General features: G+C 40.1%; 1 protein-coding gene across 4 annotated transcripts in view; it reads left to right on the top strand.

Moving 5' to 3' along the window:
- Window positions 1-15,885, top strand: part of RAP1GDS1 (Rap1 GTPase-GDP dissociation stimulator 1) — a 141,889-nt gene that overhangs the window by 117,090 nt on the left and 8,914 nt on the right. For 2 of the 4 annotated variants that reach the window (XM_084757395.1, XM_084757393.1), the window contains 5 exons: window positions 3,442-3,585; window positions 4,188-4,319; window positions 5,250-5,384; window positions 7,007-7,132; window positions 7,875-8,011. In XM_084757395.1, coding sequence (XP_084613521.1) covers window positions 3,442-3,585; window positions 4,188-4,319; window positions 5,250-5,384; window positions 7,007-7,132; window positions 7,875-8,011 — 674 coding nt within the window. Of the gene's footprint in view, window positions 1-3,441; window positions 3,586-4,187; window positions 4,320-5,249; window positions 5,385-7,006; window positions 7,133-7,871; window positions 8,012-15,885 lie in introns of all 4 variants that reach the window. The other 2 variants (XM_084757392.1, XM_084757394.1) reach the window with 1 other exon arrangement.

Below are 15,885 nucleotides of genomic sequence, written 5' to 3'. Positions count from 1 at the left end.
CACCAGACCTCCCCCTGCCTCAGCAGGCCGGTGTGCCCACTGTCTTAAATAAGGCAAAGGTGAGGACCAACACTTGAGGTTGGCCTCTGACTTCCACGTTTGCACCGTGAGCACCCACACTCAAAACCACATGCACACACAAAAGATGAAAACAGGTCACTTACTACGTTCAGAGAGATGAAAACAATCTTTAAGAAAAAAAAATCACAGTGAAAGTTTTAAATAAGAAAAATGCAACAGCAGACTTAAAAATAAACAAATAGAAATTCCCAAATTGAAATGTCCAAAGAGAATTAAGTGCTTGGTGGCAAGTCTGACAGCCAGTTAGATATAGTTGAAGTAGGGAACCTGTGGGCTGAAACACAGGCAGAAAGGAAAGCCTGAATGAAGTCTACAGAAAAGGAGAAACAGTTACACAGAAGAAGATTGATCGTTTGTTGTTGTTGTAAGTATACCAAAGAGAGTAGATGTTTTGGAAATAGTGCAGAGGCCGCATTTAAAGACGTGTTGGCAGGGAGGGAGGGAGGAATGGGAGGATACAAGGGATGGGATAACCATTGAGATGTAATATAAATAAAGTAATAAAATAAAATTTTAAAAAGTAAATAAATAAATAAATAAAATCACACAGTGAAATTATCCAGGAAAAAAAATAAAAATAAAAAATAAAGTTGCAAAAGATACCAAGGTCATGGCCAGTATAGGAGGCATAGCGTGTTTTTAGACCTTCAAGGGCACCAGAGAGGCCCTGCCTCAAAAAGACTTTTAAAGGGAAATGCATATGCACATAATTTAAAATATACCACAGAATACAAAGATAAACTCTTTACTAAACAGTACTGGGAGCACAGGGAAAATACAGTTGGAGGCACTTTCCCATTGCATTTTTGCCCCTTGAGACAGGGTCTTTCTGTTATCTATCTCTGCATGTCCTAGAATTTACTTTGTAGGCCAGGCTATCCCTAAACTCAGTCTGCCTGCCTCTGCCTTCCCAGTGCTGGGGTTAAAGACATGTACCACTATACCCAACTCTACGTAAATTTTTTCATTGGCTTTAGATAAGGTACTGGTTTCCATTTGCTACCTAAACCTAGAAAGTTTCTCTTTAAATATAGGAAGCTGTTCTTACACCAAGCCTGAAATCCTGAGTCCAGTGCCCAAAGCCACATGGTATGAGGAGAGAACCAGTTCCTGCAAGCTGTCTTCTGATTGCTACATGGCCATACACTTTTTTCTCCATTCTTCCCCGCCTCCCTTCCCCCCTTCCCCTCCACTCTCAAGGAAATTCTCAATGTAAAGGAAAATGGGAGGAAAAAAACCCACTAGAAATACATCTTTCAGTTACATAAAGTTAAATTAAAAGTAAGGCGGAGCTGATGTAGCTCAGTACTTTTTCGGAATGATTATTGACTTGGTGAAATAATAAAACATGGGAATGATTTATCACAACAACCAAGGTTATAAACTTGAGATACAAAGGGGAGGGGCTTGTGATCAGAAAGAAATATATAGGACACTTCTTGAATCATTGACAGTTTGTTGATTTAGGTAATAAAGAGTCTTTTACATAACTACTTATGTCTAATATGCATTTTTCTGTAAGTCTGGCTTTTCTTTGGCTTTACAAAAAGTCTCTATGATAGGTGACCTTGACTGCCAGACTGTGGCTTGGTCTGGGAAGTTCCAGAGGTTAAAGCGAGCCTCTGGGTGTGTCTGTGAGGGTTTCCAGGATTAACTACAGGGGGAGACACTGCCCTCACTTTGTACAACAGCCTGCCAGCACTGCTGCCCCACCTCAGTGTGGCCGGATGAAGCATGAGCCAAAACATAACCAGCCTTGCTCTGTTTATTTAGTGTGCTGCAGGTTATTTAATGTGTATGTGTGACACACCTTATACACTCATGCACATGCGTTCAGACAAGTGATAAAGATAGTCCTTGTGTGGAAATCTGGGCTAGAATGTCTGGCTTTGCCAGAAATGTCTGGCTCATCTTAACTAAGGCAATTTAAGGTTTCTAAGTCTGTGATTACAGTCAAACTGTAAAAAGAAAGATCTGTAGACTCTCATCTTGGCATAGCTTACATATTCTAAATGCCTCAAACTTTACTCCAGGCAGAAACTTCTTTTTCATCTCCTGCACTACTTCTATAGATGAAAATGTTACCCTGATCTTCAAGTGTTACCTCAAAGAATTACTGTAACCTCCTTACAGAATTTCCATATAGCACTGTTTGTATTTATTGTTTTCTCATCCACCTAATTCTGCTGAATAACAGCGGGGACAGAGTGACAGACCTTTGAAAACTTGTTTTTGTGTTAATTATTTTCATCCTAAGATTTTTTTTCTCTTTTGCTATACAAAAAGAGTAATTATAACTTTGTATCTGTATCATTCAAGGCTTTAGAATTTCTAAGACCTTTTTTTTTCTTTTGTAATCATAGTTTTCAATAATGTCTGGACGTCTCTAGTTTTCCTGTTCTGTAACCAAGGAAATGTCCTCCTTTAAATTTGGCCCAGTACAGGTGCATTTTATATATGTAAAGATATTCAGAGGAAGTTAATAATCCTGGTAACTATAAAAAGTTAAAATTTTCTATGCTAATTACCTAAAAGAGTAAATATTAAGTGTATTTGTATTTTAAACTCTTCCACACGACAAGTTGAAACTGCCATTGCTGTGTGTGACACACATACAGCTTATGGAAACCAATGACTAAAGTAAACTCCAACTCAAACAATACAAATTAATTTTTTTGACAAGAGGAGTTGATATGGCTACAAATATAAAACTCTCAAGAACATAAGTGGTATAATTAATAGAATAACACTAAGATTTAGTGTAAGGGTAAAGTTACTATTGCATTCAGGTTTTTTTAAATGAAGCTACTACATAAGTTCTTTTTTTTATGAAATAACATATTTATTGATAAACCATGAGAGGACTTAATTTTTTTCCTTTTCAGCTGTATTATGAATATTTTAAAAATGTATCAGGAAATAGAATTTACTGTAAAAACTACCATGTACCTATGAAGATACTGTCTTACTCAAAACCTATAGTAGATATATTTTAACTCTACATAACAAGTATCTATGTGTATTATAGACATATGTGTATATAATATGCTAGTGCTTTCTAATGTCATCATGAAATACTGATGATATTGGTTGCTGTCAGAGCTAAGAAAGACCTGGTTTATTTGGATGCTATAAGACATTTTGAGAGGATAAATAATTTCAAATAGGAAAATGAAGGAAGTATTGTGTAATCAGGCTGGACCGGCAGATACTTGAGCTTGAAGCTCTAGTGTTGGAAGGTTGGGTTTTTGCTGTTGTTCTTTATGTAAGTTGTGTATTAACTAAGCTTAAACTACACTAGTTAAAGATGACAGAGCCCGTGTCATCAAAGCTTCTGACCGTGTTCACATTGCTCTTTAGATGCTATTAAACTGCAGCTGGTTGAAGCAGGCCTGGTAGAGTGTCTACTAGAGATTGTTCAACAGAAGGTGGACAGTGACAAAGAGGATGACGTTGCTGAGCTTAAAACTGCTTCCGATCTAATGGTTTTATTGCTTCTTGGAGGTGAGTTTTAACTTCTGCCATCAGCTTCTTTAGACTATTGGGCCCTTCGTAAACACTACACTAGATAGCTTCGAATTTCCTATCTTGTTTACTGATGTTGTGATGGTTTTGAAATATACATATACACACTGTGAATAGAACAAGAAATGACAAACTCAAGAAAAAGTTAAGTCTTTGCTCTCTACCTTCCAGCATTTGAAGACCTGTCATACGGAAGAGACAGAAATGACACCAGAATGCTAAAAGCTGGATGGTTCTTGAAAACTTGAGCTACACAATTCACAGAATTTAGGGCCTAATTTCTATTAGTAACTTGGTATAAGATTTTCTCAGCCGGGCATGGTGGCGCACGCCTTTAATCCCAGCACTTGGGTGGCAGAGGCAGGCGGATTGCTGTGAGTTTGAGTCCAGCCTGGTCTACAAAGTGAGTCCAAGACAGCCAAGGCTACACAGAGAAACCCTGTCTCAAAAAAAAAAGTCTCACTATGAGCCTAAGGTTTTGAGAGGTGTCTAGTTTCCTCATTGGATATCCACTTTGGAACAAGGGTTTCTTACTCCTAGTTATATTTCTCTTCTTTAACTGTTGTTTCATTTCCCTCCAGATGAATCCATGCAGAAACTTTTTGAAGGAGGAAAAGGCAGTGTGTTCCAAAGGGTGCTTTCTTGGATTCCATCAAATAACAACCAGCTACAGCTTGCTGGGGCATTAGCAATTGCAAATTTTGCCAGGAATGGTATGCATATTAGTCATTATTTTGAATGCTTTATGCTTCAGGTTTAGTGCACTTGAGTGAGAGAGAGAGAGAGAGAGAGAGAGAGAGAGTGTGTGTGTGTATGTGTGTGTGTGTGTGTGTGTGTGTGTGTGTGTGTGTGTGTATTCGTTCCTAGTCATGTTATTTAGACCTTAATAACCTGAATATGCATTCTTAGATAATTAGGTTATACCTTTATACCCATGTTTACACATGAGTAATCTATGGGTGTACAGTATTTAGTTTAATAATATTTTAAAGGCACTGGACCTTTTAGCTTGTGAAATATTAATGCTTATGATAGTTAAATAGTTAATCTAAGAACTCTTACTATGGCTAGGAAGTATAGACTTTTTTATTTTAATTTTGCTTCAATGTGAACTATTCATATGTGACACAGGTTGAGTGTCCCATAATCCAATATGCTTGAGACCTAAAGCACTGGAGATTTTGTATTTTCTTAAGATTTTAGAATATTTTTATAGACATTAGGTGATACCTTGGTCAGAAGACCCAGGCTGAAACATGACATTTATCTGTTTCCTGTACCTTTGTGCATGTAGACTGAAAATAGTTTAGGTGATATTTTTAGTGTATCTTAATTGAGCCTGGTTCATCACATGAATTCAGTCACAGAGTTTCTACTTACAGAGTCACGTCAGTACCCCAAATTTTAGGCCTTAGAGTATTTCAGACTTTGAGGTTTTGCTTCAGGAATGCTCAACCTAAAGACTACCATGGCTGACTCATTTTCTCCTCCCCTCTCTTTGGAAGAACTGTTTAGTAATGACCTTAAGGATGGCAGAATATAAGGCCTGTGGGATGGATCGATGGCGAGTGTAAAAGACTTGGTGCTGTAAGATACTTACACAGGATTTTATAAAGGAGGAAATCTGTCTTTGTTTTGCATAGATGGGAATTGTATTCATATGGTAGACAGTGGAATTGTAGAAAAGCTCATGGACTTGCTGGACAGACACGTGGAAGATGGGAGCGTGACTGTGCAGCACGCAGCACTAAGTGCCCTCAGGAATCTAGCCATTCCAGGTAAGACGAGGCGGCTGTGTGGCTGTAACCCCTGTCAGCCAAAGGGGAGAGCCAGCTGCTGTGGCACACGCCTTGCACCCCAGCCCTTGGGAAGCAGAGGGGTGGCCATTGGCCAATCTCATATAAACTGTGAGTTCTAGGCCTCCCATGGCGATGGAGTGAGATGCTGTCTCAAAGGCAGGATGGGCTAGGAAGAGTCTTCAAATTACTCAACCTTTTTCCTAAGAAATGGAGACCATATGTTAAATATATTTTCTTGACAGTACAAAGCTGAGCTCTTAAGGTAACTAGAAGACAGCCCAGAGAGATGGCTCAGGGGTTAAAGGCACCTGTGGTTCCTCCCGAGGCCCTGAGTTCAGTTCCTAGCGTCATCTGCAGCTCTCAATCGCCTGTAACTACAGTTCTGGGGGCAACTGACTTCTTCTGGCCTCTGCCATCACCCAGACATGTAGCCTGTACTTAAACACACACACACACACACACACACACACACACACACACACACACACACACAAATAATAAAATAAAAATATTTTTTAAAAAGATAACTAAAGGAACTGATCAGCTTTTACGAGCTCCTTGCTTTCATTATATTACGTGCTTACGCTTTCTTCAGTGTCTTTGGGTAAAGGAGTGACCTCAGTGAGCAGAGTCCCCTAAACAATCCTTACTTACAGTAAGAGGCTCCTTTTGGTTTTGTTTCTTCCTGTGAGCAGATACATAGTTTTTAAAAATAGCCTTTTTTAAAAAAATTTTTTTTTGTTTATTTATTTTATGTACATTGGTGTTTTGTCTGTGTGTGAGAGTCGGAACCCCTGGATCAGAAGTTTTAGGCAGTTGTGAGCTGCCGTGTAGGTGCTGGGATTTGAACCCGGGTCGATGTAGAGGAGCAGCCAGGGCTCTTAGCTGCTGAGCCACCTCTCCAGCCCCTGAGAAGAGCCTTGGTGTATCTTTGGATTACCAGTTCTGAGCCATGGAGCGACATTGTTAGAGAAAATGACATAGATGATTCTTAAATCTAATTATTTTATTCTACTTTCTAAAATGAAATTTCTGACAAAGAAAAATAGTACAGTAACATGACAGTGCGGTCAAATGGATCTGATTTGTATAGCATGTGGATAGCATTTAAGAATGTCTATCACAAAAACAACAACAACAAAAAAAATGTCTATCACATTTCTGTTAGTACAGTTGAGTCAAGTACAGTGATAAAGGAAAACACTAAAGTGAGTGTACGTGTGTTTTGTAAGATGTCAGCATTTTCAGATTTGTTCTACACGTTTTCTCACTAAATGCTTTAAAATTGTGTTTCAAAAAACTAGTATGATTTTGTGTTATGTCCCTGTAAATAGGATATTTACACACCAAATCTCATGGGGTTTATGGGGGGGCGGGGGCACAAGACAGGCTATATTCCAAGGTGGCCCCACATTCATCATGTAGTTTGTGAGGGGCTTGAGCTCCTGTGCTGCTCGCATGCCCAGTGGCCTCACCCAACCTTTCTCGGTAGAAAGGTGTAACGTGGGGCCTGAGAGCTAGTAGGTGCTAGATGTGCGTTGAACTGAATGTTTATTGAGAATGTTAGCACCATTCTAACCGTGATCTCTTTCTCTTTTCAGTTGTAAATAAAGCAAAGATGTTATCAGCTGGGGTCACAGGGACGGTTTTGAAGTTCCTTAAATCTGAAATGCCCCCAGTTCAGTTCAAACTCCTGGGAACGCTAAGAATGTTAATAGATGCACAAGGTAAAAGAAATGGTTTCCAAGTCGCATTCTTGGTTGCAGTGTTCTCACTTTTGAATGCCCTTAACTTAAAAGGGACTTGATTTTCTAGATGTTGGGATTATGGACTTGTAAAAATTAATTAGAAAACAAAAGTTTAGAAGAGATTGATTTTAGACTTAGTTCTCATGCTAAATGATTTTGAGTAAAAATGTTTTATATTATTATTAATACTAGGTCCTATATATGTTGATATATTACTGGTTCCTGGGAGTTCTATGTTTAGACATTTCATACTCGTGTTTGCTGTGTCTTAAAAACCATACTTTAATACAGTGATGGTCCAAATTTTTACAGATTTATTTTATATTTTTCTGTTTGAAGAAACAGTAATAAAAACCACTTCTAGGAATGAACTGGGTTATTTGTTTGTTTGTTTGTTTGTTTTTATGCATTTCAGTTTCTTAATCCTTCCTGTCTTGATTGATTGGAGCCTTCTGAAAACTGTTCACCAGAGCACTAACAGAGCCTTAGGGTTAACCAGGAATATAAAGTCATGTGTTCTTGAGTCTCTGTGAAAGCCTGTAAAGTTACAGAATAAGCTAAATAGCCCATCAGGCAAGGAGCATTTGCAGCACTTGCTTTTTATAAAACTGTTGCACTGTTTTCCAGACCTATAATTTTCTTCCCTGCACCTGCTTTCCTGTCAACTGATTGCCTGTCAGTGATTCAGTCTGGTTTTGGTTTGCCTTGTTTCCTATAGCAGAAGCTGCTGAACAACTGGGAAAGAATGCTAAATTGGTGGAGCGGTTGGTTGAGTGGTGTGAAGCCAAAGATCACGCCGGTGTGATGGGAGAGTCAAACAGGCTGCTCTCTGCCCTCATACGACACAGTAAATCAAAAGTAAGTCCCAGAGGGAGCCATGCGCTGGCAGGTGTCACAGTGGCCATTGTGGAAGCTAGCACTGTAGGTTCTGCACTGAACACTTACATATTCAGGTAGTGTCTGTAAATATGCTAATCCCCAGTGCCAGCAGGAAATAAAGATTGGGGTTTTTTATTTCATTCTGTTGCATCATACTTAAAGGTGGGGCTTTGGTGGTAGGAGCCGAGAGAAAGTGGAGAAGGGCTTTCTCAGGCAAAGAAGTGTGTACACGTACACCCAGATGTCTGAGGGGAAACAGCGATTGGATCTGTTGGAGAGAACGGGCAGGGAAGTTGTTGGGATTCAGGAGATTGTATGCCAGGTAAAGTATCTGGCTTAGGTTCTCCAGAAAAGTAGGTCTGCAACCCACTTCCCTCCAGAATCACTGGTGATTAAATCCGGTTTGGATACTAGAGAACACACGCTCTACACTGAGCTACATCCCCAGCCGTTTTTTGTATTTTTCTTTTTAGACAGAATTTCATTTTCTTGCCCCAGACCACCTTAAAAGGCTGAGATTTGAGGCATGTGACAACCATACCCAACAGCAGTATAAACTTCTCTTAAAGCAGTTTAGTCAGCAGAGTGTCATTATTGCATTTCTATTTAGAAAGATCACTTGAGAGTTTAATGGGAGCAGGGGAAAAAAAAAGAAAGAAAAGAAAACGAAGTCAAAGAAAAATGTACGTAAGAGGTGATGGCATTTGTGGCTGAGCTGTGAAGCTGCCTACCGCCATGTTGGCACACTCATTTCACTGTTCCAACTCCTGGTCCAGCTGAGGGGTGGGTAGCAGCGAAGGGAAAAAGGACTTGACAAAGGGTGGTCAGGAGGATTGTCAACCCGCCGTGTGTCGTAGGGACACTGGGGGAGGCTGTCCCCGAAATTAAATCTTAGTTTGGGGTTTGGTAGCAGGTGGGGTCATGCGAGCCGTTTGAAACAGGACACGGAAGAGCAGCTCAGGTCCCCTCATTTGTATACTTGTGCTCACTCTCCCACGGTTTTCAGAGGATTTACCCTTGGTCTTTCTCGGCCCCGTTGAGATTTCCCACCAGTAGTTCAGAGTTGAGACCCATCATTCCTCCAGCTAGATTACATACAGCAGCAAGACGGGCCGCACATCTGAATACGGAACTCTCACATACGCGCTGTGCCGTGCTGTCGTAAGGCAAAAACACCAGGCAACCACATGGCTAAGCCACAAGCTTCTTGTACGTGGGAAAACTCATACCAACTTCTAGAACAACCATATTTAGGAGCCAAAACGTTTTAAAATGCTCTAATACTGGGCTAAAATGTAAACATGACGATGTTTTATACATTTCGTTTGTCATCTTACATCCGCTTCTCTCTCCAGCCCCTAAGACATTTTTAAGTGCCTGTTAAATATCCATCCATTATGTGGGTTCCCAGAAAGATGAAAAACTATGTGCTGGATCTTCAGAAGTGCGTATGCTCACATGTGCGTGCATAAAGCAGGAGAAACGCAGCCCTGCGGTCGCATAATTTTAGGTTTGGGTTATCAGTTCAGCACACATGACTTAATTTTTTCGCCTTATGTGTCCTTCCTACATTTCAGGCTATGCTGCTAAGTAGCAATAGGAACGTTAGTTTATTGATGTCTGAGGTGCAGTTGTTGCCTGAGATACAGACCAGGATTGCTCATTTAAATTATTTTTTAATATAATAAACATTGAAGTGGAGTCAATGTTTGCTTTTGAAAAGCAGATTTCAAAGTATATTCTATGAAATGATTATTCCAAGAGGTGTTACCCAAAGAACAAGGTCATACACAGCTGCCTGTGGCAGTGCATGGTGGGCAGAGGCAGGGGGATCACTAAATCTGATGCCAGCTGGATTTATATAGGCCATGTTAGTCAGGGCTACGTAATGAGACCCTGTCGGAAAAAAGAACAGACAGACAGACAGACATAGAGCTTACTTACAGAATTCATGTGTTCCCTCTGTTGTTTGGGGGTTAACAGCATACATTCAAACATTCCTAATGAACCCCCTGTAAGCCTCTGATAACTGGTTGACCAAGAGTTTGTTTTGCAGGTTGCACCTCCAAACTATACACTGAACATATTTTAGGAAAAGCTTTAGAATAAAGCTTTGAAATAATTAAACAATGAGTACATCCCTACAGAGTTTTCTCAATTACTAGTAATTTCTCTCCTCATTTTGTTTTATAGAATTATTGCTTTTGGGTCAGTTGGCAACATTATTGCTGTCTAGGATTGAAGGATCATAACATTTTATTAGGAACCGTTTTCTGCTGTAGTTAAGAGTGTGATCCTGGGAGAGACTGAGATGGACTGAAGTCCGTGCAATAGCCATCTCTATTCAGAGCATCCTGCAGTTTATACTCAGCAGGTTAGGAAGAGTCACCTGAGTAAAGTACACAGTCAAAAGGACAAGCCGCATAAACATGTGTTTCCACAGAGGCACGTGAATAACAGCAGCTGAAGCAAGCCAACTCCTACCCGTGGGAGGAGCATGGAACTACACAAAAAAGCGAAAGGGTGAAGGGCCTCAGATAAAGCCCTGTAGTTCTGAATAGCAGGTTGGGGCTGGTTTCATAGTGACAGCTGCTGCCTTAAAAGCCTGGGACCCCACAGAGGTTTAATACGTGTTATGAATAAGCGAGAGCTGGTTTGAATCCATCCACTACCACTTAGTATCTGTATACGCTTGCACAGCCCGGACCTAGTCAATTATTAGTTGTTTGAGTTTGTGAAGGGTTCAGTGGGGTAATTTGATACACATTGGATAATAATATATCGGCAGCTGACATTTCCTTTAAGCATTTTATTAACATAATTGTACATATTCATGGACTAGTAGGTGGAATTTCAGAGTGTATATAGTAGGTGCTAATTAGTTGCTATAATTTATGTATCCGTTTTTTGTTTTGTTTTTATCATTACTTTGTATCTAAAGCTTTCGGTATCCTCGCTTGTAGTTCTTCATTAAACATATACAGTAACTGTAAAGTCCAGTTGTTTACCCTCACTACCACCACCAGGCGCCTACCGCTGCCTCCTAAGTGCTGGGATTAAAGGCGAGTGCCACCTCCACCTGTCTCCCTTGGAGTCTGATAAAGACAAAAACTATCTGTGTGCCTAGTGTTTTCATTGTTTGCATGTTATATGTACGTCTTTGCCCTCCTCCCTTTTAAAATTTTTATATAGAAGGAAATTAGAGCCTTTTGCCTGTAAGTAGTTTTCTTGTTGCCATTTGCCAAAGACTGCCATTGCTCCAGCGTTTTTGATGCCTTTGTCAATACTTAATTGTCTGTAAAGGCAGAGGTGTGTTTCTGGGTATTATGTCCTGTTCTGTGTGTCTGCATCTATTTTATGCTGTTACCATGACATTTGAGTTACTGTAGCTTTGAAGCATGTATTGTGAAGGTGAGAGTTTATTTAGTAAAAGATTGCTCTATCCGGTCTTTGTTGCTTCCATATGGATTTTATGATTTGCTTGCTTGTTTAGCTGTGTGAGAAAAATCACAGCCTGTGTCCATAGGCTGCACACATTCTAATAGAACTTCCTTTCTTACAATTGTTCCCTTGTTGCTGGGGCCTGGGGGTCGAGTATGTGTGTCTAACTCTCTGAGGTTGTCTGGTGTGGCTCACCGCTGCCTGTTCATGTTGGATGGAGTCTCCCTGTAGATAGAATTTGTAGGGAGCCAACAATTCAGCAAATGCCTTACTCATGGATTACTGGGTTAGTGCAAAGTCACACACTGCTTTAGAGATCAGTGGATTTCCACCCCGTAGTCATTGCCCAAAACTTGTATTTGGCACCTGGTCCCTACAGCATCAACCTGGTTGTCGGTAGATGCTGTCGGGACCAAAGAGTAGCTTCGCTCTTGCTCCCAAAGCCTTTCGAGAGCTCAGCCAGGCCAGCAGAGCAACTGTGGATTCCAAACCATCGAGTCGGGCTTAGCACTCTCTTCCCCACCCTCACGCCCTTTCTTGCTCTATAAATGGTGGTGTGCGTATCCTAAGGATCGGCTTCCTGTCTGTTCACCATAGGCCTTGGTAGTGAATTCGTGCGTGGGAGCGGGGGCACCTTGTTTCTTTTGTTAGTGGGTGATGGTATAATTCTTTTAAATTGTGGTCTTCAAAGATCTGGGTGAGTAAGAGACAGCGGTGTGTAAATTCTTCATCCTATCCTTCTGTCTCACCTTGTGATGATCTCTGTAAATGGTATTTAAGCTGCTTGCTGCCTGTGCAGCCATATGGTGGGTATTACACGAAGCAGCATCTCATTCCATTTCTTTAATTGCTATTTAAAACCCTAGACAAAACCTAGTATGGTGTCTATGAGCAGCTTTGCCAAGAGTCGGCTCGCCCAGCAGCTCCATGCTACCCCTGCTTGGCTCAGAACTCAGCCTTTTGGGGAATCTTCCACTAGCCATGTGCTTGAGCGTGAGGAGGCATTCAAGGATTGAGTAAAGCTCTTGAAGTTGGGGTATTCAGTAATTGAATAATAAATGGGGCCCAGGAGCCATCAAGAGGTCTGCGCCTTAGAAGAGCCACAAACTTCAACGAGGATTTCCGAGATTCTCAGGCTTAGCATTAATATTCAAGCTCTTAAAATTATTTTTCAAAAAAAATTTTTTTTCCGATATTTTCACATTTGTCTTGTCTTGTTGGACTTGAAGTTTGGTACTTTTGGCATATTGAGCTGTTCCTGTGGCAATGTGCACTGATGTTATACCTAACAGACATTTCCATGACCGGCAGGCCCTGACCAGCCCAGCACAGAGCAGAGGACATGTGTGTTTGCACTGACCTGTCTAGTCATAACATTTGAAATATTATATTCCTTCCAGAGCCATCTTGAATTCTGTGTTAAAGTTTAGCCCTCCAAAAGTCTTCGCTGACACACACAGTTTCACGTGTTTAGTCATCACAGCCATGTGCAGCAGCTGCCTGTGCTCATGCCGTAGGTGACGTCATGCTTTGTAACTGCAGGGAGCAGACACAGAAGTATAGGCTGCCGTTCCTAAGTCACCCACCTACCGTATTACTCCACCCTTGAAAAGTGTAATGTTCCCTGGCTATTAGGTCTTTTAAAAGCCTGCTCAGACAAATGTGTTAGTCATTGGCTCACTCCTCCAACATTTATTTATTCAAGTTTCTGAGTAGGCATTGATACTGAAAGTGAGAAATGGTACCTGATTCATTTGGCTGCACAGTCTGATAAATGGGTCATCTGAAACCCAAGCCCAACACAGAACATCTAGTTGTGCACATTATTACAGTGTCAAAGCCTTAAGCTGTGCCTGCTTGAGTAATTAAGGGGGAAACGACTGTGAACGAGAGGTGTGGGTTGTTACTTTGTTTTCCGTGATCTGAAACTTGGTTCGCTATTTAAAACAAGACAAAAGCCTCATTGAGAAACAAAACTGTAAGATAAAGCATTATTTTGAACTTGATATGTCTAAAATTTCTAGAGACTGCCAAGTTCTCAGGCTTAGATAATACTCCTTATTTAGTTTATTTACTGGGGTTGGAATGGTGTGAGAAAAGCTAACTGAAGAGCTGGCTTTATTTTTTGAAGATTATTATTGAAGCTATACAACCCCCTGGGCCTTGGTTTCTGAGATGGTGCTGGTAGCCTTTATTTCTTAAAAGAACTCTTGAAGGTAAAATATAACCGTAGACACATTTGTGAAGCCTCTTTGGATTGTGTAAAGCAACTGACTGCGTGCCACAGTGGTCACAGTAATGTGCATGTGCTTTGTCCATAGTTGGTTTAGAGAAGGATCTGGAAGGTAGACTTTCTCTCTCTGAGCCTTGGCCCTACCTTAGCCATCTGACTTGGGCAGATGACACTCTTCATTTATAAGCTACAGACTGTCTCTTGCTCCTAGAATTCTCTGCAGGATAAAAACAAGCTGTGTCTATACGCTGTTATCATATTCTATCAGGAAGATCAGCCATATGGAGAAGCTGTCTGTTTAATAAACATGAGTTAGAGGCATTGGAGAGATGGTAGACATTTTAAAAAGGGAATATTCAGGTGACATGTTTGCACTTAGAAGCTTGGACTTAGAAACTTGGACTTAGAAACTGTTCCTCATTACAAACTTCATTCATTCATTCATTCATTCCTGCAGTTCTGCCACAGTGAACTGTTCATTTAAAAAGAGGGAGGAAAATGACAGTCCATAGACCTGTAGGGGACAACATGCAGCTCTTAATGTTTTCTGGTCTTTACTCAGTAAGCTCCTATGGAAGTTCCATAAAACTCTTTTAACGGTTTTAAGAAGTATATCCATGATTTCAGTAAACTGTTACCTTGTTACCAGGTAGACAATAGAAAATGGTTTTAAAACTTCCTTTCTCTGGGACAGGTGAGGTGGCGGGGTGGGTAGTGGAGCTATGGGCAGGCCTGATCCCCTGAGTTTGATCTCTGGATCCTACAAGGTAGCAGGAAGAATTCCCAAGACTTGTTCTTTGACCTCTGTGAGCACAAACACAATAAACAGTAAGTTCAATTTTAAAAGAGGCTAAGGGGGAAAGACTTAATAGCCACCAGAGCCCAGCTGCCCATAAAAATGCAGTTCTTAGGTGCCACTAATTTGGAGTATGACCACTGGGCTCAAAGCAATCATATTTTCTATAAATAGTTGATTAAAAATTTATGTAAGGTAGAAACATAAAGGAAAACATTTTAAATAGTTTAAAAAATTATAAAAAATAGTCATAATTACAGTTAGAGTTGTACAGCATTGAAGCTAACAGAAAGCAACAAATTATTCTGAAATTTAGATTTTCTATAAAATCACAATGTGAAAGTTGCAAGAACTGTGACTGTTTACTGTCTTTTTGTCACATACCACATATGTCTTTTTATATAATAACTTTGTTGTTACTATAAAAACATGTGAAAGGTAAATCATGTCACAGATGAAGTCAGTTGATGGAAGACAGGCTCAGGAGTTTGCTTTGTCAAAGTCAGTGTTCCCCTAAGACTTACCTACTGCAAAGCTCCCCAGAGCCTCTGCCTCAGAGTCACTGTGAGAAAGGGCAACTGAGAAGTGTGTCGGGGTTCTAGCTGGGCTTTTTTGTTGATGTTGTTTCAGGAGTGGGGGGTCCAAGTGTGCATTCACACACGCACGCTCGATATTGTTTTGCTTTGATGTTTTGTAATTGCAATCTCCATTTTCTTCCCTCCAAACCCTCTCATATACCCCGTCTCATTGGTCACTAATGGTATGTATATGTATGTTTTCAGGACTGACTGACTGGTATTGGACAAACAGTTGTATGCTCTCAGCCCTTTGACATGTAATTTTCCCAAACAAAGAAGTGAAAGATAATTTTTAAGAAATTTTTTTAATTTAAAAAAAAAAAAAGAAACCCAGGCATTGAAGACAAGATAATATAGTTTTACAACCACGTTTAGTTGGTTAGGGGATAAGATCATTTTAGATCAAGATAAAGAAGTGAAGCTATTAGAGTTGACATGGATAGATATTAAATTTCATTTGGAAATTTAGACCCAACAAGACAGGAAAGACACTTACTTCAAACGGGGACAAATGCAGATGGCCAAGTCACTATGAATGTAACATGCATAGAACTCATTATTCTCATGATTGTCACATGATTCTCCCTGCTTTATGTAGTTTGTTTTATACATGTGTAATAAAATAAATGCATAAAAAATACTATGTATACACATTTTTTTTAAAAAAAAAAAAAGCCCTATATATAGAGAGAGTACTGAGAGAACTGCCTGGCTGTGTTATAAACATTCTTAAAACTGAGCTTTTTATATACCAAATTTTATTTTCTGTTGACCCTGATAAACATAACATTGGGGAACCGATATT

This window comes from Acomys minous (assembly GCF_964271855.1).
Source record: "Acomys minous genome assembly, chromosome: 14".
Classification (NCBI taxonomy): Eukaryota; Metazoa; Chordata; class Mammalia; order Rodentia; family Muridae; genus Acomys; species Acomys minous.
This window is presented reverse-complemented; position numbering and strand designations above follow the sequence as displayed.